General features: G+C 45.6%; 1 protein-coding gene and 1 long non-coding RNA gene across 7 annotated transcripts in view; one reads left to right on the top strand and one right to left on the bottom strand.

Moving 5' to 3' along the window:
• The window catches only part of GPAM (glycerol-3-phosphate acyltransferase, mitochondrial), a 131887-nt gene that overhangs the window by 71641 nt on the left and 32942 nt on the right, over positions 1-27304 (bottom strand). For all 6 annotated transcript variants that reach the window (XM_030202739.1, XM_030202737.1, XM_030202740.1 and 3 more), the window contains 5 exons: positions 16952-17065; positions 15878-16027; positions 11513-11612; positions 9477-9613; positions 7711-7810 (listed from right to left, as the gene is read on the bottom strand). In XM_030202739.1, the coding sequence (XP_030058599.1) occupies positions 7711-7810; positions 9477-9613; positions 11513-11612; positions 15878-16027; positions 16952-17065 (601 nt within the window). The remainder of the gene's footprint in view (positions 1-7710; positions 7811-9476; positions 9614-11512; positions 11613-15877; positions 16028-16951; positions 17066-27304) is intronic.
• LOC115469942 lies at positions 10600-11325 on the top strand. The gene is made up of 2 exons (XR_003942094.1): positions 10600-10816; positions 11185-11325. It is a non-coding gene; the product is annotated as an uncharacterized LOC115469942 (long non-coding RNA).

The following is a 27304-nucleotide window of genomic DNA, read 5'->3' as shown; positions in this document are numbered from 1 at the left end:
CGATAAAGGGTTCGTAACTTCATGCGTGGTGAAGCCATCCCACTATGACTTTGTGCCCCACCCTCGCGTCAAACGTCATGACGACAAACGAACCCTTTAACGTTGTGCTGTGACTTCAGAAACATTGCCCACACCCACCCCCCCCGCGCCGCCTCCCCACCCAAAGCCAACCACGAAAAAAACAAAAAAAAAACAAGAAGCCCCGCTCCAACATGCTGGAGGTGCAACACCCACCCCCGCGCCGCCCCTCCACCAACCCACACACGAAAAACAAGGCAACAAAATAAGCAAAGCAACACCCACCCCCCACCCCTACCCACCCACCGACGCGTAGCTTAGCCGCCGGGGAACCCGAAACCCCGCAAGAACAAAATCCTGTCTTCTGACTCCGGCATGATCTTCAGCATTACTAGCCTCTGCAGGCAGGGCTTCTGTGCGTCTGACGTCCTGCACGTGCAGGACGTCAGACGCACAGAACCCCGCCCTGCACAGGCTAGCAATGCTGAAGAGCACGTCGGAGTCAGCACAGCACACAACAGAGGTCTTCTGCTGGCGGGATTTTGGGTCCCCCACCAGCAAAACTACAAGACGGTAGGGTGGGATGGCGGGGGGTGCCTCGCGCGGAGAACACTCCGACGAAAACCTTGCTAGCGCCCGTTTCATGTGTGTCAGAAACGGCCCTTTTTTTACTAGTGCCTAAATATTTCATTATTTAACTGTTAAGTTTAGTATGAATTTGCCTAACCCATATCAAAAATCTGTACGCAACACATCAGTCTCAGATTTTTCACTTGTCATAACAACAAAACAAATATATATATTCAAATTCTAGTGTCACCTCAGTTAACAGCAACACAAAATCCCTCCACTGCCAGATACTGTGATGCAACACAAAAACCTGCAAATATACTACTCAGAAACTATATAGCAAACAGAATCTGTGGACAGTAGACCCGCAACATTTTCAGTTGGAGCTGGTGGAATGACTTATTTATTTATTCTATTTATTTAATACATTTAGACCCCACATTTTCCCACTAGTTGTAGGCTCAATGTGGCTTACACATAACCGTACATAAGTAATGCCATACTGGGAAAAGACCAAGGGTCCATCGAGCCCAGCATCCTGTCCACGACAGCGGCCAATCCAGGCCAAGGGCACCTGGCAAGCTTCCCAAACATACAAACATTCTATACAATCAAGCCATTGTGACATCACTAATGAGGTTGGCTCTTATTGGTGGAATGAGCCACTATGACATCACAATAGGTTAAATCACTGCTCTATGTAATAAAAGTGAGCCAAGTAGAGGACATAAGTACATAAGTAATGCCACACTGGGAAAAGACCAAGGGTCCATCGAGCCCAGCATCCTGTCCACGACAGCGGCCAATCCAGGCCAAGGGCACCTGGCGAGCTTCCCAAACATACAAACATTCTATACATGTTATTCCTGGGATTTTGGATTTTTCCAAGTCCATTTAGTAGCGGTTTATATACTTGTCCTTTAGGAAACCGTCCAACCCCTTTTTAAACTCTGCTAAGCTAACTGCCTTCACCACATTTTCTGGCAACGAATTCCAGAGTTTAATTACACGTTGGGTGAAGAAAATTTTTCTCCGATTTGTTTTAAATTTACTACACTGTAGTTTCATCGCATGCCCCCTAGTCCTAGTATTTTTGGAAAGCGTGAACAGACGCTTCACATCCACCTGTTCCACTCCACTCATTATTTTATATACCTCTATCATGTCTCCCCTCAGCCGTCTCTTCTCCAAGCTGAATAGCCCTAGCCTCCTTAGTCTTTCTTCATAGGGAAGTCGTCCCATCCCCGCTATCATTTTAGTCACCCTTCGCTGCACCTTTTCCAATTCTACTATATCTTTCTTGAGATGCGGCGACCAGAATTGAACACAATACTCAAGGTGCGGTATCACCATGGAGTGATACAACGGCATTATAACATCCTCACACCTGTTTTCCATACCTTTCCTAATAATACCCAACAATCTATTCGCTTTCCTAGCCGCAGCAGCACACTGAGGTTTCAGTGTGTTATCGACGACGACACCCAGATCCCTTTCTTGGTCCGTAACTCCTAACGTGGAACCTTGCATGACGTAGCTATAATTCGGGTTCTTTTTTCCCACATGCATCACCTTGCACTTGCTCACATTAAACGTCATCTGCCATTTAGCCACCCAGTCTCCCAGTCTCGTAAGGTCCTCTTGTAATTTTTCACAATCCTGTCGCGAGTTAACGACTTTGAATAACTTTGTGTCATCAGCAAATTTAATTACCTCGCTAGTTACTCCCATCTCTAAATCATTTATAAATATATTAAAAAGCAGCGGTCCTAGCACAGACCCCTGAGGAACCCCACTAACTACCCTTCTCCTTTGTGAATACTGCCCATTTAACCCCACTCTCTGTTTCCTATCCTTCAACCGTAGGGTAGGCTACAGTTCAGAAAGTATAAATGAACAATGTAATAGTAGGTTATTAAGCATATAGGTATCATATAAAACAACAGAGATAACAAAAGATATTACAGGGTAATACAAGATAATAAGGTCCATGGATTTTGCTGAAAACAGGAAAAATTAAGATTAGGTTGAGTGTGGAAGGTATGCCTTTTTCAACATGGTGGCTTCAATAATTTTCTGAAATTTAAATAATTCTGAGTTGATTTTAAGGTTGTGGGTAGTGCATTCCATAGTTGTGTGCCTATGAAAGTGAAGTTGGATGCGTAGGTAGATTTGTATTTAAGGCCACTGCAATCTGGATAATGTAAATTTAGGTAGGATCGGGAGAAACTGGAACTGTTTCTGGGTGGTAGATCCACCAGATCTAACATGTATTCGGGAACTGCTCCTTAGATGATCCTATGAATCAAGGTACAGACCTTAAAGGTGATGCGTTCTTTAATGGGAAGCCAGTGTAATTTTTCACTTATTACCAGGAAAGCAGAAACAGGAATCAATTATGGGGGATTTGAAGAAACTATCAAGATTGCTGGTCTTCCCAGCTTGCAGGCATTTGATTGAAAAATAAGCACAAGCTTGCTGTCTACACCAAATGTTTGTGACATACTCTTGGGGACACACCAGTTGCGAACCACTGCTGCAGGTCATGTTCAATAGGAAACCTCTCTGTTTTAAAAATCCACAATTTAAAAGGCATTTAAATCTTCATCTGTTAAATATTCCTCAAATGCTGGACTTTCAACAACTCTAGATCTTTAAAAAATATATATATCTTATTGAAATATTTTAAGTACCTGAACGTACAAAATCACTGTTCTGTTCCCCGACAGCCTTGCACTAGTTCATAACGTGATCCTAAAATGTGAGTAATGTCTTTACTGTTATTCTCATTTCTAAGAACTTTCGCTGCTGCAGTCTCTCATTGTAAAGATATATGAGCAATGCACTGTGGGTAATGTAGTTCACAGGCAATGCAACCACACTTGTTTGGCTGTGTAAGAACTGCTATCACTGGTTGTGAGGCTGCTCAGACCTTCTCTCTCTCCCTCCCCCTCTGCCAAGCTTGGCTCTTTTGTCTTCCTGTTCAGTCTTACTATCAGAGGTCAGCCAGGTATGACCTTTCCCTCCTATCTCTAGGACTACCCCTTGCTATCCGATAGCAGGCTCTGTCCCCCATTGGTCTCTGTCTGCTCCTCCCTGTATGAAGCCCCACCACTTCCTTGTCCTTTCAGCCATGTGGGGCTTCTTCCTCCATTATAGCCAGGGCATGGAGCCCACCACCATCTCGCTCCAGACAGCTCTGTCCTGCTGAAAATCCCTGTAACGTCTAAGCCCTCGCACTCCCTGTAACGAACCTGGATTTTTTACCCTGTAAATATCTTCTTCCAAATGAGATATTGCACATTGCAGTCACCCAGCTTTGGACTATTTCTACCTGTTCAACTACCTTCTCCTCCCCCTGCAATACAACTACCTCTCTTCAGATCTCCACCTCCCGCAGCCTCCAGATTAAGAAGTCTCTGTATCCTGAACATCTATCTGTGAGTAAATTATCTGTGATTTATTCAATAAAAGAGACTTTATAAAATAATAGAGACTTCAGGTGATTGCTGTGCCAGGGTTATGCTCCATGATATTGGGGCTTCTTTTATCAAGCCCCGAGAGTCATGACAATCACTTTTAAGTAAAATCTATTATTTAACCAGTTGGAAGTACAACTGAAAGCCAGAAAGGAGAAGACAGACAGACCATGGACAGCTGGCCATGATGACCCTTTAGGAAAGATTGGGGGGGGGATGTGAAGAAATCAAGAGGGTATGTTCTTGTTATGCTTCATACTGGACTACAACAAAGACCCTAATTAAACAGGAAATTTCTAAACAATGATATATTATTTCTGGAAGGGAAACGTTTAGATATCCTTTGATATTTGCAAGAGAATACAAGAGTGAAGAATTTACCTTTTGTATAGAGCTGTTTGGTTTTTCAAATCAGTCAGCTTTGTATAACATTCTTTTTTCTTACTTAGTAGGGCAATTAGCTAGCTTGTGTCTTGGTTTTCTCACAGACTATAGACAGGCTTGCTTAACCCTCGTAATAAGCTATAAACTTTAAAAAAGTGTCTGTCTGTTTGTGTCAAACAGGCTTTTAACATAAGACAGGGACATTTTCAGTGAATGACCACAAAGAGTGATAGGTATTATAAGTACCTAAGTATTGCCATACTGGGACAGACCAAAGGTCCATCGAGCCCAGAATCCTGTTTCCAACAGTGGCCAATCCAGGTCACAAATACCTGGCAAGATCCCAAAACAGTACAAAACATTTTATACTGCTTAACCCAGAAATAGTGGATTTTCCCCAGTCCATTTACTAACGGTCTATGGACTTTTCCTTTAGGAAATCGTCCAAACCTGTTTTAAACTCTGCTAAGCTAACCGCCTTTACAACATTCTCTGGCAACGAATTTCAGAGTTTAATTACATGTTGAGTGAAGAAAACTTTTCTCCAATTTGTTTTAAATTTACTACATTGTAGCTTCATCACATGCCCCCTAGTCCTAGTATGCTTGGAAAGGGTGAACAGAGCAAATTATGAATATTTGAGAAACATACCAAAGAAACAGAATTACATGAAGGTGACCTTAGAGGGGGCAGAGTTGAAGAATACCAGATAAGTAAGAGAGAAAATATAAGGCATTAAGTGATTGGACAAATTAAGCTTCAGTAGTCTGACAGCTTCCGAAGGGAAAACACAGAGAAAGAAAGATTGATTTTATTTTCCTTATACTGAAATTTGGACTGATATAAATAAGAATTCAATTTTCTGTAATACTGGGATAAAATAATTTTTACTGTAACCATTTATTTACTCTAATAAAATTTAGCATTATTATAAACGAGAAAGAACTGAACTCTTCAAGTGTTTTCCCTTTGTTAGAAAGGCTTGCTTTTCCTTCTTTTTTTTTTTTTTAAAGTATTTTTATTACTTTTTTTTAACATACATAGAACAGATGCTAATACCAACATTTGAACCAATTTCCTGCGTGTTCAATCCTCTACTCCCCACCCCCCCAACACATAGTATTGACAATGACCGTTATGTCTACATGGTGCTGCTTTGTCCTAGTTCCATATTAAGGAGTTACTATAAGTTTGGGTGCGTCCAAATCCACGCCAACTGCCAGTCTCCATGCTGTATACTTGTCCCATTGTTTATAGAATTGTGTAATCCGTCCTGCCTTTATTGCAGTTATTTTAGACATTTGATAGAGATAATCCATCTTATGTATCACCTTTATCACTGGTGGCATCGTGGGTTGCTTCCACGCCGACGCCAATGCAATCTTCCCTGCGACCAGCCACACCGAGGCCAGCCGATGTGCTGTCGATGGAATGGCTGCCGGTTGAAAATGTAATAGGCACGTCTCAGCCTTAAAGTCATATGGTTTCCCTATGATTTTTCCTAGCGTCTGAATTAGCTCCAACCAATACTCCTGTGCCTTGGGGCATGTCCACCATATGTGAGTCATATCACCCTTCTCCTTACACCCCCTCCAGCACCACCCGTTGCCTTTCTTATACATTTTTGCTATTTTGTGAGGAGCCATATACCATTGGTACAACATTTTATATCCACTTTCCACTAGGGAACTAGAGATGGAAACTCTTAGCATATGCATCAGTGCCTTATCCCACTTTTTGGTATCATAGCTTATCTTTAAAGCTTTTTCCCACCTTTGGGTGTAATATACTAGTGGATTATAGTATGATCCCAACGCTCTATATAGTCGAGATATACACCCTCTTTGACATCCTCCTCCCACAGCCATCTCTAAGGCAGTATCCTCTATGGTCAGCTCCCTTTTAGCCCTCCTATTTACATAATCCCATATTCTAGTATAGTGATAAAGGTGTGACCCTGGCAAATCAAATTCTTCTTGCAATTCTGCGAATGAAGGCTTGCTTTTCCTAGTCTCTTCTGTTCAGCCCTATAAACACTTTGTAAATGTGTGGTTAATATGAAAAAAATGTGTGTTTTATCATCCAAGTCAGTTATAGAAGCTTTGGTGGTCAAAGTCAGTTCCTAAAGTTACCAGGAGGTGGTAGAAACATTTAGAGGCTCTAGCACGGCTGGTTTGTCTCATGGTTTGTTGCCCTACTCCCTTTTCCACGGCCTTAAAGCATTAAACATTAAAAAGGAAAATAGATGAATACAGAGATGACAGCTACCATCTGTTCATTTCTGAAATACTGAGACTCCACATGGGGGTTTCCTGGGAAATCTGAGCACCTCCAAGTAATGCAGCAGTGCTGTGGGAACAGGCAATCTTTTACTAGCGTCCTCTGTATGTTATTAACTAACCGTTGCCTTGCTTAAAGAAATTCTATATTCTTGCAAGACTACTCCTATCATTTTTTTTATTCTTTGTGGGGGTCCTTTTACAAAGCTGTGGGAGGGCTAATGCGGCAGTAGCGGGCAACAAATTAGCACTACTGGCCAAGCTGGCGTGGGTGCCCGGGGCTAATTCCGAGTTTGGTGCGTGCCGAATCCCGCGGTAGAAAATATTTTTCTATTTTCTACTGTCGGAGGGGGGGGGGGGGGGAAGGGGGGCATTCCCAGCAGTAATCAGCAGTACAGGCACATTGGCTCACTCTGCATGGTTACCTTGCAGGTAGCACTTGAGCCCTTACCGCTAAGTCAACGGTTGGCAGTAAGGGCTCAGGCCGTATAAAAAATTGGCCTTTCTCCCAGTCGCGGTAAAAAGTGGTCCAGCGAGACGCTCAAAAGACGCACTCATATTACTGCAGCTTTGCAAAAGGACCCCGTGTTTAAACAAATTTATCAAAGAAAAGAGACTGCTTTCAACAATGAACTAAGTCTTGTTCACAGGGAGCCAGAACAGGAGGGGTTTTTTTTTTGGAGGCAACTGTGGGGCTGGAACTTTTATGTGGACCTGGACTGTAAGAAAAGTTTCAAGAGGAGAGAGGCAGAAGATATTCGTCACCACCCAGCTCCAGAGCAGCAAACCAAGGTATGAGAACGTAAAATGATTTGCTCAGGATCCCGAAGAGTACATCTCAAAGTTGGAATGACAAAACTGACCACCGATTGGTCATGAGATCTTCTAACTCATTACTGTGCGATTGAACCACTGGAAAACTAAATGCATTAAAAAAAAAAAAAAAAGTTAACACACCAACACAAAAAAAAATAACGCACCCCATGTAACAATGATCTGTAGAGAACGTCTTTTCTTCCGTCTGGGGATTCATCCAGTTTACGCCGAATAAAGAAGCCTCCCAGCATGTGGATCAATGTACTATAGATTTTTAAAAAAAGAATAAAAAGCATTTACCTTTTACTATATGTGAATAAAATACAAGAATTTTTGTTTTTGAAAAGAAAAAAACAAACAAACAATCGACTCCTCATTTCAGTCTGGGCCCAGGATCAGCCTGAAGGCTGGGAAGACACAGATAAGAGGACACACTGGTGGTCACAGGCATCCAGTCAGATAATTATTGAGAAGAGACTACCCTGGGTGAAAACTAATTCCCCCCACCCCACAAGGGAGTAAATATACTCACCCAGAGGCGCTGTCATGTCAGTGCAGGGGGCCCGGCACAGAGGGGGAGCGGGAGCGGCGGCGGCAACATCAGGGAGGGGGGGTGGAGGTTTGTGCTTCGGCGACCTCAGGAAGGGTGGTGGAGGGGGTAGCAGCGGCGGCCTCATGGGGGTGGAGGGGTGGGAGCAGCGGCGTAGTCAGGGGGCCTGGCACGGAGGGGGGCGGGTGCAGCGGCGACGTCGGGGAGGAGGGGTGGACGTTGGTGTGCCGTCGGTGGAAGGGGCGGGACAGCGACGCCGGCCATGGATCACTGTGACCTGCTGCGCATGCGCGGAACGCTGATGACAGCTGCTCTCTACTGCGCATTTACGGGTGAGTCGGTCACAACTCGTTTATATAGTAGAATTATGACATTTCTACCCGCATTTTCCCAAGAAAGCTCAGGTTCAGTGCGGCTTACATAACAAATTAAGAAGAAGCACTACAAGACAATATTAATACAAGAGTGCAACTATTAAAAAAAATTAAGCCTACAGGTAATATTAGTTCCTCAAATTAATTTGGAGAGCCACATTAACTCAACAGGTAAGAAATCTCGGCACAAATTTATTTGTTTGTTACATTTGTATCCCACATTTTCCCACCTATTTGCAGACTCAATGTGGCTTACATAGTACCGTAGTGGCATTCACCAGTTCCGGCATGAACAAATACAAGGTGTTATTGTGGTAGAATAAGGTTCATGTAAGGTAGGTATAATGGGGAATTTAGGGAGGAAGAGGGAAGTTGGGGTTTGTCCATTCCGATCTTTGGTTTTGTTGTGTTGCAGGTACTCAGGCTTTTATGTTGGGACGATGGGATATGCCTTTCTGAACAGGTGTGGTTTTAGTTCTTTCCGAAATTTTAGGTGGTCGTGCATTGTTTTTTAAATATTTTTGGGAGTGTGTTCCATAGTTGTGCGCTTAAACAGGAAAAGCTGGATGCATACGTTGATTTGTATGTGAGTCCTTTGCTGCTTGGGTAATGAAGATTTAGGTACGTTCGTGCTGATCTTGTTGTGACTCTGGTTGGCAGGTCTATGAGGTCTGTCATGTATCCCGGGGCTTTGCCGTAGATAATTTTATGAACCAGGGAGCAGATTTTAAAAGCGACACGTTCTTTGATTGGCAGCCAGTGCAGTTTTTCTCGGGAGTGGTTTGGCGCTTTCAAAAACGTGTTTTTTTCCAAACATAAGCCTGGCTGCTGTGTTTTGAGCGGTCTGAAGTTTCTTTATAATTTGTTCTTTGCCCCATACGTTCATTAAAATCATTTTGACTGGTCGGCACGTACAAAGAGCAGGTCCCATTCATTATATCTTTCCCCAATAGTAAGTGGATAATGTCTTTACTGCGGCAGTGGGAAAAAATATTGAGATACTCACCTGACAACTGGGAGGTTGAGGTTATTTCCTGAAGCGATATGAGGTGCTTTGATGCTGTGGCAGAAGAGGATGAAAGTCAGCAGCAGGTAGTCGATGTGAGATTTGTGGACCGGCAGAAAGACAAGGGGAAAGTTCATCTGTTTAAAACAAAGCAGCATGTGAGATGGTGGGGGAGGGAAAAGAAAAAGAAATTAGGAACCATCCTGACATAATCCAACAAGCAGCAGCAGATCATACGAGACACGTTCTAGTTCAGTCTTTTTAAGACAAGCACTCGAAAGTGTAAAAAACCTTACCCTGACACATCAAGTTAACCACCGAAACAGAGGATGTCCACCTGTGACGGGATATAAATCCCATCACTGGGAAACAGGCCCCTTGGATTAGAGAATGTATCTCCAGCTGAGTATAGGAAGACCATCTGAGTTCAGTCTAAACTATCGTACTTAGGGTAAACCCCTGCTGGGACCCTGCTTGGGATAGTGGTAGTCCTGTGGAAAAGACTACGCAGGAGGTAGCAGGGGAAGACTAAACCATTCCTGAAAGGCAGTGGACAGGATTCTTGAAAGAAACCGAGGACGTAAAACCTTGACTTGAACGCTAATCTGAATACTTATCTGCATACATTGAATAGCTGGGAGTTTGGACTAATTAAAAATCCTAAGAGAAGGGAAACTGGACCCAGTGGCTCTCAGGGCCTGGAGGGGAGAACTGAAACCCCTGGACTTATCTGGGGTGGCCCAGAAAGGGGTGCCAGAAGCAGAGTAATTTCACCTTGAGAGAGAAAGGGACCCACTAAGAGGACCCAGAACCAAAGGAGGCTCAGGAAGAGCAGAGACTGATCTTGCCTTTGCAAGTGGAAAGGTTTCTGCCCGGAGTAAGCAGTGCTTTGGATATGGGATACTCGGCCTATACTCTTGAGTAGGTGGGGCAGAGAGAACACAAGGGCTTCTCCTCGACTAGAGCCTAGATACCCATTAAGGTGCTTTAGTTGTGGGGAGGTAGGACATTTTAAACGATAGTTACCTCCTTGGATTGAAACTGCTGCAGATGTTTTTCTATTTTGGAATCATAGACTGTTAATCCTATGTTGTTATCAACACAACTGAATTGCTTTGACTCCTGAGGCAGGCACCAGCTGTGCCCAAACACAGGACTTGCCTCGAGTCTACTGCAAGTTTTAACTGTATGTAAATAAATAAGTACCCCTGTATTGGGAACAGAGCTGGTCTACCCCATTTAAAAGGTATCATGTATACAAAAAAACAATGGAGAAGCTGTCTTCAAGACAGAAAGGTGATAAATGTATGATGGAACATTAACAAGAGTTCCCAGTCTACGTAGTAACATAGTAGATGACGGCAGAGAAAGACCTGCACGGTCCATCCAGTCTGCCCAACAAGATAAACTCATATGTGCTACTTTTTGTGTATACCTTACCTTGATTTGTACCTGTCCTTTTCAGGGCACAGACCGTAGAAGTCTGCCCAGCACTATCCCTACCTCCCAACCACCGGCTCTGGCACAGACCATATAAGTCTGCCCAGCACTATCCCTGCCTCCCAACCAGCCCTCCCCTCCCACCACCGGCTCTGCCACCCAATCTCGGCTAAGCTTCTGAGGATCCATTCCCTCGGAACAGGGTTCCTTTATGTTTATCCCACGCATGTTCAAATTCAGTTACCGTTTTCCTCTCCACCACCTCTAGACTGTGCCTCAAATCACTTTCGTCCAAGCTGCCTTAATTTTGGGCTGTTTTGACCATCTGATATTTGTACAACCTAAGCTGGGGACCCATTTGACTGCCTCCCTAGTCAGAGTATAATGAAATGCATTGTCCTTACAAAAACACACACACACACACACACACACACACTGACCAAACCAATTTACAACTCAATTAGTATCTCAAAGTTACAAATGACCCTCCCACTGGCTCCTGCCCAGATATGAGCCTATTTACTCCAGGTTTAAACAGATGTTACAGGCAGACACCTGAAAACAGACACCATGAAACAGTTTGCACACAGTCTTGCCTCTGTGGCTGCTTTTTTAACCATCTCGAGCTGTCCTTTGTGGATCTGAATGTTCCAAAAGAAGCTGTTGAACAGTTTCAGCAAAACCCAACCAGTCAACCTGTTTAAAAAGAAAAATATTATTATTATCGTATCATGCATTAAGATGGCCGTCTTTATTTTTAAAGTTTATTTTATCTTACGTTACTTTATTACTTTATTTCTTACTGTCCATTTCTTTTATCTGCTTTATCTTTGTTTTCTCTTTTCTTATATTTGATGATGTTCCTTTCTATGCTTTGAATTAAGACTGCAAACCACTTTGGAGTGTGGAGACAAACAAAGCAGATCAATCAGTGATATGGTTCAAAAACTTTATTTTCAGAGATTTGCCCAAAATTTTATTTTCAGAGATCTACAAAAAAAAACAAAAAGGCACACAACTGCTTACAAAACAGTAGATGAAAAACAACAAAGCAGTGGAATCAAATGTATTTATTGGAACAATACCCGACGTGGCCACGTTTCACCCTCAGGCTGCGTCAGGGGTATAAACTATTAAAAACAAACAAAACACAAGTATAAAAACATGTATAACCATACATATTAACAATGTCATAAGCATGATTCAACTAATAAAAGGCAATTATATAAAAAAAAGAGATTCATACATCACATAAAATATTTTATCAGAACATCTGATAAAATAAAATAAAATATTTTATGTGATGTATGATTTTAATGATAATTATAAATATTTGTTTTACAGATGATATCATGTATGTCTATACATGTTTTTTTAGAACTCTTAAAGGATTGTTTTATATATGTTGAATCTCTTTTTTTTATATAATTGCCTTTTATTAGTTGAATCATGCTTATGACATTGTTAATATGTATGGTTATACATGTTTTTATACTTGTGTTTTGTTTGTTTTTAATAGTTTATACCCCTGACGCAGCCTGAGGGCGAAACGTGGCCACGTCGGGTATTGTTCCAATAAATACATTTGATTCCACTGCTTTGTTGTTTTTCATCATTTTCAGAGATCTACTACTACTACTACTTAACATTTCTAGAGCGCTACTAGGGTTACGCAGCGCTGTACAATTTAACAAAGAGAGACAGTCCCTGCTCAAAGAGCTTATAATCTAATAGACAAGTGAACGGTCGGTCCGATAGGGGCAGTCAAAAAGCAGATCTGCTTTGTTTGTCTCCACGTTGGATTTTGCAGATCGCTTGCCATCTTGTTTCTTAGAACCACTTTGAGTGTTCCATCTTCTAAGCAGTATATCAACTGCACTATCAACAATATTACCTGTACATTGTGTCTAACCACTGTTGCCTGCACACTAAATTCTCTTTTGCACCACCTGAGGAATCTGCTCAAGCATCACAAAAAAAAAAAAAAAAAAGAGCGATACTCTTTACCTGCAATGTATGTTCTTTGTGGACAAACCAGCAAAAGTAGAGGCTGACAAACGTAAAAACCAATAGGGAGATAATATCAAAGAGCAGTTTATTCAGAATATTCATATCAAGGACCCGACACGGTCCGTGTTTGTGACCCCTGAGGCAGGCGCTTTGGCGCCGAAACACGGATCGTGCCGGGTCCTTGATATGAATATTCTGAATAAACTGCTCTTTGATATCTCCCTATTGGTTTTTACGTTTGTCAGCCTCTACTTTTGCTGGTTTGTTTCGATTTTCCGTGGATTTGTTCTTTGTGGACAACAGGAGAATCGAGCCACACATGGGCGACACTGTCGCCCAGACCTGGACCCTGCACGCTCCGTTGATAAGCAGGTACGCTGACTCCCGTGCTCGATACCCACATCAGTCCATAATATGTGAATGAGAGAAGGGGGTTGGAGGGAATATGTGGTTCCATATCTAAATTTATGTGCCAACGACGCGGGTAACTTGTAGAATAACAGCACTTATGCAAGTGTACATTTACGCGTGCAAGTGTTAGCTGAGCACTCAGCCCTTTTCTGTAAATGGCACGTGTAACTCAATTAGCATGTACATGTAAGTGGGGTATTCAAGGGAAGGAGCATAGAAGCGGGGCCAGTTTTAGACATGGTGGGGGCCCAGGGCAGAAATTGAGGAGGGGCCCCTGATCCCCGCCTATCCCCAATCTCTCCACCTGCATTGCTACTGTATATTCCTTCCTATGTTAGGCCTGTTGCTAAGGCCTAAGTCTGACATTGCTCTGTTTGGTTCTCACATGTTAGCCTACTAACTCAGCATCTTTAGTAACAATCAGTGCTTTCTCAGGAGCTGAGAACTACTATTACTACTACTATTTAGCATTTCTATAGCGCTACAAGTCATACGCAGCGCTGCACAAACATAGAAGAAAGACAGTCCCTGCTCAAAGAGCTTACAATCTAATAGACAAAAAATAAATAAAGTAAGCAAATCAAATCAATTAATGTGAACGGGAAGGAAGAGAGGAGGGTAGGTGGAGGCGAGTGGTTACGAGTCAAAAGCAATGTTAAAGAGGTGGGCTTTCAGTCTAGATTTAAAGGTGGCCAAGGATGGGGCAAGACGTAGGGGCTCAGGAAGTTTATTCCAGGCGTAGGGTGCAGCGAGACAGAAGGCGCGAAGTCTGGAGTTGGCAGTAGTGGAGAAGGGAACAGATAAGAAGGATTTATCCATGGAGCGGAGTGCACGGGAAGGGGTGTAGGGAAGGACGAGTGTGGAGAGATACTGGGGAGCAGCAGAGTGAATACATTTATAGGTTAGTAGAGCTGAGAACAGACACTTCACAGATGCACAATTGGCTGTAGCTGAGTATGCCTTTCATATAAGGTGGATATAACCTTGGGACATGGTGATAGGCTGAGGACAAAGTGAGCCTAGAATGTTTCAGTTTTGGGGTGAGGGGACACAAGGGTATTGGTTCTATGTAATTTTTTACTCTGTGACTAACTGCACGCTATACTGATAACTGACTAGCCAATAGCTACCGACTTTGCCTTACCGTCACCTCAATGGGCGGTGGTAAGAGAAATCTTAATCACATGACAGTCTTTTTTCGGCCTTTTTATCCGCTAGGGTAAAAAGGTCCTCAGCGAGTGGCAAAAACAGCCCTCGCCGCTAGCCCAGGCCCCTTTTTACCACAGCCTAGTAAAAGGGCCCCTTTACTAAACAGGCCCACAGTATCTGTATGCTACTCGATAAATTTTAAAACAGTACTACATAATAGGAAATGCAGAGCAGAAAAACGTCTTCCTCCATCACAAGCCCCAAACTTACATTATGTCAGTACTTTGATATCTCTTCAAGCTGCTGCCCCAAGATGACTTCCCTTTGGCAAAAAGTGGACAACCCACCACCCTTCTATGTAGTTTTAGTGCTATAAGCAAGAACTAAGTGCATCACCAATGCATATTTGGGGGATAATTCTGAGACCATCAGCAGGTGTGTGAAGTTCCTGGGGACTTTTTAAAACACATCAGCAAACTTTGCTCAAATTCTCCAAGAGGGGAAAAAAAAACCCAGATAAATAAAATAAAAATAACTTTCCCTTTGAAAGCTGCTTCTGTACCCAATTTTGCCCTTTTCTGGATAACAGTAAATCCAAATATTACATTATTATTTGCAGACTCCTATTCAACCATGTCCCTCCTCCCTCAGGAATGCCTCCCCTCACGGTGGGTGAAATTATGAACCTTTTTGACCACAAATATTGGTGTGGGGGCAATCTGGGGAGACTCTTACTTCCACACGCAATAGAAACATAACACGGTTTTTGAAAACTACTCTATTTAGAAAAAGCTCATCCTCACAGAAAAGTGTCCCAAGTCCCTTCTCTCCTTTTTTCTTCTCAAGCAATTTTGGCCTTACAACTTTTAATTGTGTCATTCCACAGGGAAAGAACTGTAGAGTGCTTACCAATTTCATCACTCTATAAGACATCAATTCCCAAGAGATGTTCAAAAGCACACAAAACTTTCTAGAAACCAAGTACAACCACCTTACCAAAAATCCTTGGATTTACCTCAGATCATTAGTGGTAAATCCCAAGGATTTTTGGTAAGGTGGTTGTACTTGGTTTCTAGATCATTTCAGTACTAGCTGAAGGCAAATTACATTCATATACACTAGGTATTTCTCTGTCCCCTGAGAGCTCACAATCTAAATTTGTGCCCGAGGCAACGGAGGGTTAATTGACTTGCACAAGATCAGAAGCTTCAATGGAATTCGAACACCAACTTCTTTGGTTCTTAGCCTGCTGCTCTAGCCATGAGGCTACTCCTCCATCCAAATTGTCTTTGGTGGAGAGCAAATGGTACAGGTAAAGAAAGAAGCACCTAAGATCTACTCAAGATCTAAAATTACAGGCTGAACAATTTTAAATTTGTGTTTTCTGTTACCTGATCAGAAAGGGAGAGATGTTGGCCACCATCTCCTGAAGGATCCACCTCGCTTTCCTTTTCACTCTGCTGACGGCCTTCTGATCTGGTTCACCAGATGGACCCAACGCGCTCTTTTCTGATGCAACTTCCACAATGGCCTTCTGAACTCTGATTTGAAAATGCAAGGCATGTGTTTCAGTTCCACAGTAACACACTAAGCTGGCTGTAGAAATCTGCGATTGCAAGCCAAGGCATTCCAGCCACCAGGGCCAGTGCAAGAGTATTGATTTTGATAACTAAACTCTACAGTCATGATCAACCTACAACAATTCTATAAAAACACATCATTGGGCATCCTGTTAATGGTTCTTGTTATGGTTGTCAGGAATTACTGTTTTCTTATGACTGCAGCTAATTTTTGCTAAAGGCAACCACCTAGCTTTGCATTTTTTAGCAGGGCCGGGCCGCCGAGAGGGGGGGGACAAAAGTCCCCGGGCCCGGGCCTCCAGAGGGGGCCCGGCGCCACCACAGTCCAGCCCGCCCGCACTCTGTCGCTCCCGGAACTAACCTTAAACGTCTCCTTTCACCACCTTTGCAGCAAGCCGCAGCAGGGCAGGCCACTCCTTCCTTCCGTGTCCCGCCCTCGCCTGACGTAACATCCGCGAGGGCGGGCACGGAAGGAAGGAGAGGTCTTCCCTGCTGCTGCTTGTTGCGAAGGTGGTGAAAGGAGGCGTTTAAGGTTAGTTCAGGGCCCGGCAGCAGGTGGAGGGGGGCCCGGCGGCGACGACGATGACCTCGTGTGGGGGGGCGGGGCCCGGGGGCGGCCTTATCCCAGGCCCGGCTCTGGCTCTCGGCGGCCCTGTTTTTCAGCAGTCAGTTTACATGAGTAAAAATCACTACTTAATTGTGTAAATGGCTATGAAAACCATCCACTCTGCTACTGGAGATTTTTCTGAGTTAGCAAATTACAGTCAGCCCTCTGGGATGCAATCTGAAGAGGTGCAAACCTCAGAAACTGCTGTTTTCTGCAAGTTTTCTCCGGGAAGGGCAAATTCGTTATAAGCAGACACCAAAGCAAACGTTTCCCCTTACCTGCTGAGGTGCAGCACATTTTCCATGACATTGCTGGCAAACATAGCCTTCTGAACATCCCTCTCTTGCACAAACAGCACGTAGCAGAGACGGCGTGCCAGCCACCCTCTATGCCTGCAAGAGAAAAATCCAAATCACCTTGTACACAACATTTTTGGAAGAGTTGCAACTACAGATTCCTGTTTAAATTGTTTTGTTTTTTTCCTCTGCATTGATCTCTTTTCCTTTAGAAAATTTGCCACTGTGTTGCCACATCAATTAATTAAGCAAAAGAAGTAAATGACCAAATAAATGAGGACTGATGGCAGAACAAAGAGTTATCACTGGAAGCTGGAAACAAGCAGAGGTACCAGTGCTGTAATCTTGGAGAAAATGTTTAGACTTTTATTAGTAGGATGGAAACGTTGAAAGACTACAGGCACCAGAGATTTGCTAGTGGGAGTTGATGTTTATCTTAGGGGTAGGAGGGAATTGTGGTTGAGGGGATTCTGGGTTAGATAAGGGAGAGAGGAGAGTTAGTTGTCCTGTTGGAGCTCCTGTGATGTTGCACTGTTCTTGTTAGCAATAGCATTATGTTGGTTTTTGTTTTGTTTTTTTAGATTTTGCAAATCTTTACAAAGAAAGAAAAGAAACCAACAATACCATACAAAGAACAGTAATAAAACAAAAGAAAAACCATTATATGCATTTAGCCCACATAACTTGGGAAGGAAAGGAAACAAAAAAAACATAGGAAAAACAATGGAGGTCAAAGTCTCACATCATGACGCCTTAAGGTAAAATTATGTATAATCATACCTGATAATTTTCTTTCCATTAATCATAGCTGATCAATCCATAGACTGGTGGTGGGTTGTGTCCATCTACCAGCAGGTGGAGATAGAGAGCAAACTTTTGCCTCCCTATATGTGGTCATGTGCTGCCGGAAACTCCTCAGTATGTCGATATCAAAGCTCCATCCGCAGGACTCAGCACTTAGAGAATTACACCCACAAAGGGACACTCTGCCCAGCTCACCACCGCCGAAACGGGGGAGGGGAATTAACCCAGCTCATCCCCACACAAGTGGGGGAGGGGAATCCGTCCAGCTCATCCCCGCGGAGCGGGGGAGGGACACCACACCCGCCGATGCGGGGGGATCTGGCTTATCCTGCAACCGCAACCGCGGGAGGAGCTGACTGACCCTAACACCGCCGAAGCGGGAGGGGTACAAGCTGCCCTACAGCCGCACGAAGCGGGAGGGAGTGCCGGCAGAATTTATGTCTCAATCCAGCCCCGTAAAACGGGGGGGAGAGGAATGCAGCAGCTCACTGTAACACAAACTCATCTCAACTCTTGAAGAATCCAAGTGAAAAAACTTGAACACGAAGTCTTTCTGAAGTAACTGAAGGCTAAACTTGAACCTGAAATGCAACCAGAATAAAAACAGTACAGATATCTGGGAGGGGCTATGGATTGATCAGCTTGATGATATGGAAGGTAAAATTATGTATAATCATACCTGATAATTTTCTTTCCATTAATCATAGCTGATCAATCCATAGACTGGTGGGATGTACCGAAGCAGTACTCACCCAGGGCGGGACATTGAAATCCCTGACCGCAACACTGAAGCTCCAAACCGGGCCTCCGCCCGAGCAGCCACAGTCAAGCGGTAATGCTTGGAGAATGTATGGGCCGAAGCCCAAGTTGCCGCCTTGCATATCTCTGCCAAGGAGACTGAACCGGCCTCTGCCATCGAGGCCGCCTGAGCTCTCGTGGAGTGGGCCTTCAGCTGGATAGGCGGCACCTTCCTTGCGGCCACATAAGCCGCTGCAATGGCTTCCTTGACCCATCTTGCCACTGTAGGCTTAGCAGCCTGCAGACCCTTACGAGGACCTGCAAACAGGACAAACAGATGATCCGATTTCCGGAAATCATTGGTCACTTCCAAGTATCTGATGACGACTCGCCTCACATCCAGATATTTAAGAGCAGAGTACTCCTCTGGGTAGTCCTCCCTACGAAAGGAAGGGAGACAGAGCTGCTGATTCACATGGAAGCGAAAAACAATCTTGGGCAGAAAGGAAGGCACTGTGCGAATAGTCACTCCTGCCTCAGTGAACTGCAGAAAAGGCTCTCGACATGAGAGCGCCTGGAGCTCGGAAACTCTTCTGGTTGAAGTGATAGCCACCAAAAGACTGCTTTCCACGTCAGGTCTTTCAGAGATGCCATTGACAAGGGTTCAAAAGGCGGCTTCTGCAACGCTCTTAGCACCAGGTTGAGATTCCACGCAGGCACCACTGAGTGCAGAGGAGGGCGCAGGTGATTAACTCCCTTGAGAAAGCGCACCACATCTGGCTGCGAAGCCAGGGAAGCACCCTTCAGGCGGCCCCTGAAGAAAGCCAGAGCCGCTACCTGGACTTTAAGGGAACTGAGCGACAGGCCTTTCTCCAGCCTTCTTGCAGGAACGCCAACACTGAAGAAATTGGAGCAGTGAAGGGAGAAAGGGAGCCTGCTTCACACCACGCTGCAAAGATACGCCAAACCCTGGCGTAAGCAGTAGAAGTAGAGCGCTTCCTCGCTCTTAGCATAGTGGCGATGACCTTGTCTGAGAAGCCCTTCTTCCTCAGACGCTGCTGCTCAATAGCCAGGCCGTAAGACCAAAGGGGGAGGGATCCTCCATCACCACGGGACCCTGATGTAACAGGCCCTGCTCCACTGACAGCCGCAGAGGATCGTCGACTGAGAGCCTGATCAAGTTCGCATACCAGGGACGTCTGGGCCAATCCGGACCCACCCGGATTACCCTGCCGGGATGCTTTGCCACCCGGTCTAGCACCCTGCCCAACATGGGCCAGGGCGGGAACACATAGAGGAGCTCTTGTGTCGGCCACTGTTGGAGAAGAGCATCTACTCCCAGGGATCGAGGGTCCCGTCCTCTGCTGAAAAAGCGCGGCACTTGGCAATTGGCCGATGACGCCATCAGAACTAGGCTCGGCTGGCCCCAGCGCTTCGTGATGTCCAAGAACGCCTGAGCAGATAGTTGCCAGTCTCCGGGCTCCAAGGTATGGCGACTGAGAAAGACCGCCTTGACATTCATGACTCCGGCAATGAGGGCCGCTGAAAGCTGCTCCAGGTTCGCTTCCGCCCACTGGCAAAGATTCATAGCCTCCTTGGCTAGAGGGGCGCTCTTGGTACCTCCCTGGCGGTTGACATAGACCACAGCCGTGGCATTGTCTGACAGGACCCGTACAGGCTTCAACACCAGTACCGGGATGAACTCCAAAAGCGCCAACCGAATGGCTCTGAGTTCCAGGAGGTTGATAGACCACTTTGCCTCTGCAGGAGACCAGAGCCCCTGCGCTGTCCTTCCCAAGTAGTGGGCTCTCCAGCCCGACAAAGAGGCGTCCGTCGTGACGACAATCCACTCTGGGGTCACCAGAGGCATTCCCGCAGACAACTTGTCTGTCTGCATCCACCAGCTCAGCGCCTTGCGCACTGCTGGGTCCAAGGGAAGGCGCACAGCATAATCCTACGACATCGGAGTCCAGCGCCGCAGCAAAGATTGTTGAAGTGGTCTCCTATGAGCCCTGGCCCAGGGCACTACTTCCATCATGGCCGTCATAGAGCCCAACAGCTGCACATAGTCCCAATCCCGAGGAGGAGAGGCTACTAGGAACTGGTCCACTTGAGCCTGAAGTTTGACAATTCGATTGTCTGGCAGGAACACTCTGCCCACTTGGGTGTCGAATCGAACTCCCAGGTATTCCAGGGACTGAGTCGGGCGCAGCTGGCTCTTCTCCCAGTTGATGATCCATCCCAGGGAGCTCAAAAGAGCAACTACCCGGTTCACAGCTTGCCGCACTCTGTATAAGAGGGGGCTCGGATCAAACAGTCGTCCAGATAAGGATGGACTTGTACCCCTTCCTTTCGTAGGAAGGCCGCGATGACCACCATTACTTTGGAAAAGGTCCGCGGAGCAGTAGCCAACCCGAATGGGAGGGCTCTGAACTGGAAGTGTCGTCCCAGGACTGCAAAACGCAGAAAGCGTTGACGAGGAGGCCAGATGGGAATATGCAGGTACGCTTCCTTGATGCCCAAGGATGCCAGGAACTCTCCTGCCTTCACTGCCGCTATAACAGAGCGGAGAGTCTCCATGCGAAAGTGCCGCACTTTCAAGGCCCGATTGACCCCTTGAGGTCGAGGATAGGCCGGACAGAACCTCCTTTCTTTGGTACCACAAAGGAAATGGAGTAACGTCCCTTGCCAAGCTGACTTTCTGGCACCGGAACGACCGCGCCCATGCGGATCAGATTGTCCAAGGTCTGCTGCACTGCCACAGCTTTGACCGGAGACTTGCAGGGAGAGAGTACGAACCCGCTTTTAAGGGTCGGCAGAACTCTAGCTTGTAGCCGTCTCTGATGACTTCCAGCACCCACGCGTCTGAAGTTATTGTGGTCCACTCGCCCAGAAACGAGGACAGCCGTCCTCCAATCTGCACTGGGGCGTGGACCAAGGCCCCGTCATCGGGTACGAGACCCTGGGGGAGGACCGGAGGGAGCACCTCCGGGACGGCGATCTCTGCGAAAAGAATGCTGCTTGGGGGAGTTTTAAATTCCTCTTGAAGGAAGAAGGGGCAGAGGAGCCCGCTTGCCCGGGCGGTACCGACGGGCTTCCTGCAACCGTCCTCTGAAGGTACCGGGACGAGTACTAGCCCGAGCCCTGACCTCTGGTAATTTCTTGCCCTTAGACGTGCCGAGATCGGTCACGATTTTATCCAGCTCGACCCCAAAGAGCAGCTTGCCTTTAAAAGGCAATCTAGCCAGGCGGGATTTAGAGGCGTGGTCAGCAGACCAATGTTTCAGCCAAAGCCACCGCCGCGCAGAGACTGTCTGAGCCATGCCTTTAGCTGAGGCTCTCAAGACATCATACAGCAAGTCTGCCAAATAGGCTAAGCCCGATTCCAGGGCCGGCCAATCAGCCCTCAAGGAATGATCCGAGGGGGAAGCCCGCTGCACCATAGTCAGGCACGCCCTGGCCACATAGGAACCGCAAACCGAGGCCTGCAAACTTAAAGCAGTCGCCTCAAAGGACGACCTTAAGGCCGCCTCCAATCTTCTGTCTTGGGCGTCCTTTAGGGCCGTGCCACCTTCCACCGGCAAAGCCGTTTTCTTAGTCACTGCAGTGATTAAAGAATCCACGGTAGGCCACAGATAGGCCTCACGTTCACTTTCAGGCAAAGGATAGAGGCGGGACATAGCCCTAGCCACTTTGAGGCTCGCTTCCGGGACATCCCATTGAGCCGAAATTAAGGTGTGCATGGCATCATGCACGTGGAAGGTTCTAGGCGGGCGCTTCGTCCCCAGCATAATGGCAGAGCCAACAGGGGCTGAGGGAGAGGAAATCTTCAAAGTGTCCATGGCCTGTAACAACAGGTTGGGCAAATCCTCTGGGCTAAAAAGCCGCGCTGCAGAGGGGTCATCCGCTCCATCCGAGCGGGGATCTATCTCCTCCAAGGAATCCGCAAAGGACCGTTGGGAGACCTCAGACATGCTGCCCTCATCTACATCGGAGGAGACAAAGTCCTCCAAGGCCTGGGAATCAACCCGAGGGCGTTTACCTCTGGGAACCTCAACCTCTTTACCAGACGAGGGAGCAGGGGCAGCGTTTTGCATGAGGAAGGCCTGATGCAGCAGCAAAACAAACTCGGGGGAGAAACCCCCCAGACTGTGCACTTCCGCAGCCTGGGCCACAGCCCTAGACGCACCCTCAACCGGCGCTCGCAAGAGCGGGGGAGAGACATGCTGCGCATCCAAAATGGCGTCCGGCGCGACACTCCGCAAAGGAGCCGCGCGGGAAGAACGGCGCTTAACTTTAGCCGCTTTTGTGCCGTCGCCCAAATTAAGGGCGTTCATGGCATTAATGTCTCCAACCTCAAGGGCGGCCCACGAAGAAGCCGTCCGAGCCGCGTGGCCGGCCAAGATGGCGGAGGCGAGGAGCGGGGGAAGGGCGCTTATGGCGGGAAAAACCGCCACGCCGGAGGAAGGACAGGGACATTCATCGGTCACGAAACTGTCACCCATCAAGGGCGAATCAGGCTGTAAAACCCCCGCATCCCCTTTAGAAGCGCTCCAGCGATCCGGGGAGCGACCCTTTGCGCCCTCGCCCTCCGACGCCATATGCCACGAGGAGAAGAATCGGGGAACCCCCTGCCCGCTATAAAAAGGTAAAATTACCTGCTTGCCGCTCCGAGCTGTAACGAACTGGTGTCCCAGTGAGTAGCTGCAATGAACGTTTAAATAAACGTCGAAATAAACGCCTTTAAGGACGTTTAAAATTTTTTTTTTTTTTTTTTTTTTTTTAACGGAGCCAGCGGGAGGGGGGAGAAAAGGAGGGACCTGGCACCACCAGGTTTGCACTTGCTGAAAAGAGCCCTCAACCCCAGGCCTCAACAAAACCTAAGGATTAGGCTTGGAGGCCTAGCCAGAGCTGCTGCTGTGTGTGACCACCACCTGCTGAGATAGAGAACATACTGAGGAGTTTCCGGCAGCACATGACCACATATAGGGAGGCAAAAGGATTGCTCTCTATCTCCACCTGCTGGTAGATGGACACAACCCACCAGTCTATGGATTGATCAGCTTGATGATATGGAATTACATTTTATGAAGCAAAAAATAAATTAAAAAAAGTCAATAAAGAAATAAAAATAAAAAACTTGACACTGGCCACAAGGCTAGCAGGTCACTCTGTGGTAAACTGCAGAAAATAACTGTAGGTAAGAGGACCCAAGAGTGAATGAAAAGGATTTTTTAAAAACTATGTACATTAATCACAGTGAAAGAAGCCACAAGCTGGCCATGTACAAACAGCCTAAACTACCCGAGTGCTAGGAAAGACCAAACGTTGCTGAGTTACGGGGTAAAAAAAAAGACTGATGTGATCTGAACATGTGAAACGATGAATGATGCATAAAAGCAAGAGGGGAAAATTTCCAAAGAGGAAAAAAAAAAAACAAATAAAAAGTGAGACCACACCAGGACGGAGGCTCCCAATTCAAACCATGGCCCTTGAGGCAAAACGGAAAGCTGGGGATACCAAAGAATATGCAGAATTGTTACAGCAGATGGAATGCATTCAAATACAGACCACTAGATGGAATAAATCCTCATTCAAACTATCGGGAATAACCCCAAACCAAAAACGAGTTTTACACCCTATATCAAGTATACAACCCTTCTTCTGATGGAGGAAAAAGACCTCACTAGTGGTTCAAATTCTCATATACAGAACCTGGCAAAAGATAAGTTCCCGGTTTTGCTTTTTTTCTGCTTCTTTTGATATTGTGAAAGTACTTAAGGTTAATATAAGTTAAATGAAAAAATGGAAAATGTTATATGTGAAATGAGGAAATGAAGAATAAGTTTAATTTGGAGGGTTTTTTTGACAAATGATTGAACTGTTGTAAGGCATGTTCTGTCTCTGTATATCTGTTACACTCATTTTGGGTTTGGGAAATACGTCCAAATACAACATTTGCATGACAATTAAAAACACCTTTACATGTAGGTGCCATTTAATGAAGGATTACATAGAGGGGCATTTTCGAAAGAAACATCTAAGTCGGAATTTGGACGTCTTTGTAAAACGTCCAAATTCAGAGGCGGGGAGGTCATTTTCGAAAAAGATGGACGCCCATCTTTTGTGTTCGAAAATACCATGGACGTCCATGGATTTGGACGTCTTTGAGTTTTGGCCATTTTCGAACGCAAAGACGTCCAAGTCTAAAACGTCCAGAGTCAAGCATTTGTATGTAGTAGACTGGTCCCCCTGACATGCCAGGATAGCAAATCGGGCACCCTAGGGGGCACTGCAGTGGACTTCATAAAATGATCCCAGGTACACAGCTCCCTTACCTTGTGTGCTGAGCCCCCCCCAAAACCCATTACCCCCCAACTGTACACCACTACCATAGCCTTTATAGGTGAAGGGGGGCACCTTGAGATCCTCAGATACTATCACCCCAAGGTCCCTCATCTAAGCTGTGCTTATCAATCTCTCCTCCTATCTGGTACATCTCCTTTGCATTTCTGCACTTCTTGGCATTAAATTTTGACTCAATATATCAATTAGGGATCATGTGTAGATAAACAGGCGCTAATTGTTTCACTCAGTATACCAGTTGCACCAGAAATTTCTGCGGTAAACTTATTTAGTATATCATACTTTTATTTTTATATTTTGATAAAAAAATAAAAAAAATAAAAGTATAATATACTAAGTAAGTTTAATCGCAGAAATTTCTGGTGCAACTGATATACTGATTACATTTTAACTGCCAGACCTTCGACCATTCTTCTAATTTTTTGAAATCTCTTCTCATGGTTTCTACTCCCTCCAGGGTATCCACTCTATTGGCTATCTTCATGTTATCCACAAAAAAGCAAACTTTTCCTTCTAATCCTTCAGCAAAGTCTCTCACAAACAAACAGAATCGGCCCCTGAGGCACTCCATTGCTCACCTTACTTTCCTCTGAGTGGATTCCCTTTACCACCGCCCTCTGCCACATGTCAGTCAACCAGTTTCCAATCTACTTCAGCCCTCTGAGCTTATTCAGGAGTCTTCTGTGAGAAACCGTATCAAAGGCATTGCTGAAATCCAAATCGATTACATCTAGTGATTGTCCTTCATCCAGTTCTTTGGTCACCCGGTCAAAGAAATCAGACTTGTTTGGCAAAATTTTCCTTTGGTAAAGCCATGTTACCTCGGATCCTGGAATCCGTTGGCTTCTAGAAAGTTAACTATCTTCCTTCAGCAGTGGCTCCACTATTTTTCCTACCACGGAAGAGAGTCTTACCGGCCTGTAGTTTCACACGTCTTCCCTGCCCCCTCTTCTGTGAACAGTGACCACATCTGCTCATCACCAATCCGGCAGAATCTCTCCCGTCTCTAAAGATCTATTAAATAAATCCTTAAGAGGTCCAGTCAGGATTTTATTTTACTACTACTACTTAACATTTCTAGAGCGCTACTAGGGTTACGCAGCGCTGTACAAAATAAACAAAAAGGTCCCTGCTCAAAGGAGCTTACAATCTAAAGAACGAAATGTCAAGTTGGGGCAGTCTAGATTTCTTGGGTAGAGGTGTAGGTGCTGAAGGCGACCTTGAAGAGGCGGGCTTTAAGCAGAGATCTGAAGATGGGCAGGGAGGGGGCCTGGCGTATGGGCTCGGGGAGTTTGTTCCATGCGTGGGGTGAGGCGAGGCAGAGAGGGCGGAGCCTGGAGTTGGCGGTGGTGGAGAAGGGTACTGAAAGGAGGGATTTGTCTTGAGAGCGGAGGTTACGGGTAGGGGACATGAGGGTAGAGAGGTAAGGAGGGGCTGCAGATCGAGTACATTTGTTGTTTATAAACGCTTTCTTCCGTGAACAGCACAATATCCACTCTATTCCCAGATATACCCTCGACAGCTGACCATGGTCCTTCACTAGAATTTTCTTCCGTGAACACCGAAGAGAAGCGTTTAGCACATTCGCTTTATCTTCATCACTTTCCACATAGCTATTCTCTGCACCTTTCAGTCTACCAATTCCACTCCTAGCTCTTCTCCTTTCCCCAATATATCTGAAAAAGGTCTTGTCACCTCTCTTTACATCTTTCCTTCTGCCTGCGCTTTCACTAGTCTTATTTCCCTCTTTGCTTCAGTTTATTCCAGTTATTTATTTGTTACATTTGTACCCCACATTTTCCCACCTATTTGCAGGCTCAATGTGGCTTACATAATACCGTAAGGCGTTAGTCGCCTTCAATGAAAAACAGATACAAAGTGATGTTATTATCAAAGAGGATCGTGTGTTACAGATACATTAGGAGAATCGAAGAGAGGAAGAGTTAATATAGTGTTCGTTACGGGCTTTGGTTTCGTTGTGTTGCTGGATTCAGGCATTTAAGTTGGGTCAGTAGGGTAAGCCTTTTGGAACAGGATGGTCTTCAGTGATTTCCGGAAGCTAAAGTGGTCATGGATTGTTTTCACAGCTTTTGGAAGGCCGTTCCATAGTTGTGCACTTATATAGGAGAAGCCAGATGCGTAAGTTGTTTTGTATTTCAATCCTTTGCAGTTTGGGTAGTGTAGATTTAGATATGATCTAGCAGTACTGACTCTGTTTCTCGTTGGTAGATCTATGAGATCTATCATGTATCCTGGTAGATCTATGAGGTGTATCATATATGATTTTGTGGACCAGAGTGCAAATTTTGAAGATGATCCGCTCCTTGATTGGGAACCAGTGCAGTTTCTCTCGAAGAGGTTTGGCACTGTCGAAGCGTGTCTTGCCGAATATCAATCTGGCTGCTGTGTTTTGGCCGGTCTGGATTT

Source organism: Microcaecilia unicolor, chromosome 5 (genome assembly GCF_901765095.1).
Source record: "Microcaecilia unicolor chromosome 5, aMicUni1.1, whole genome shotgun sequence".
In the NCBI taxonomy this organism is placed as follows: domain Eukaryota; kingdom Metazoa; phylum Chordata; class Amphibia; order Gymnophiona; family Siphonopidae; genus Microcaecilia; species Microcaecilia unicolor.
Note: the sequence above shows the minus strand (reverse complement) of the source record. Positions and strands in the feature narration are given on the sequence as shown.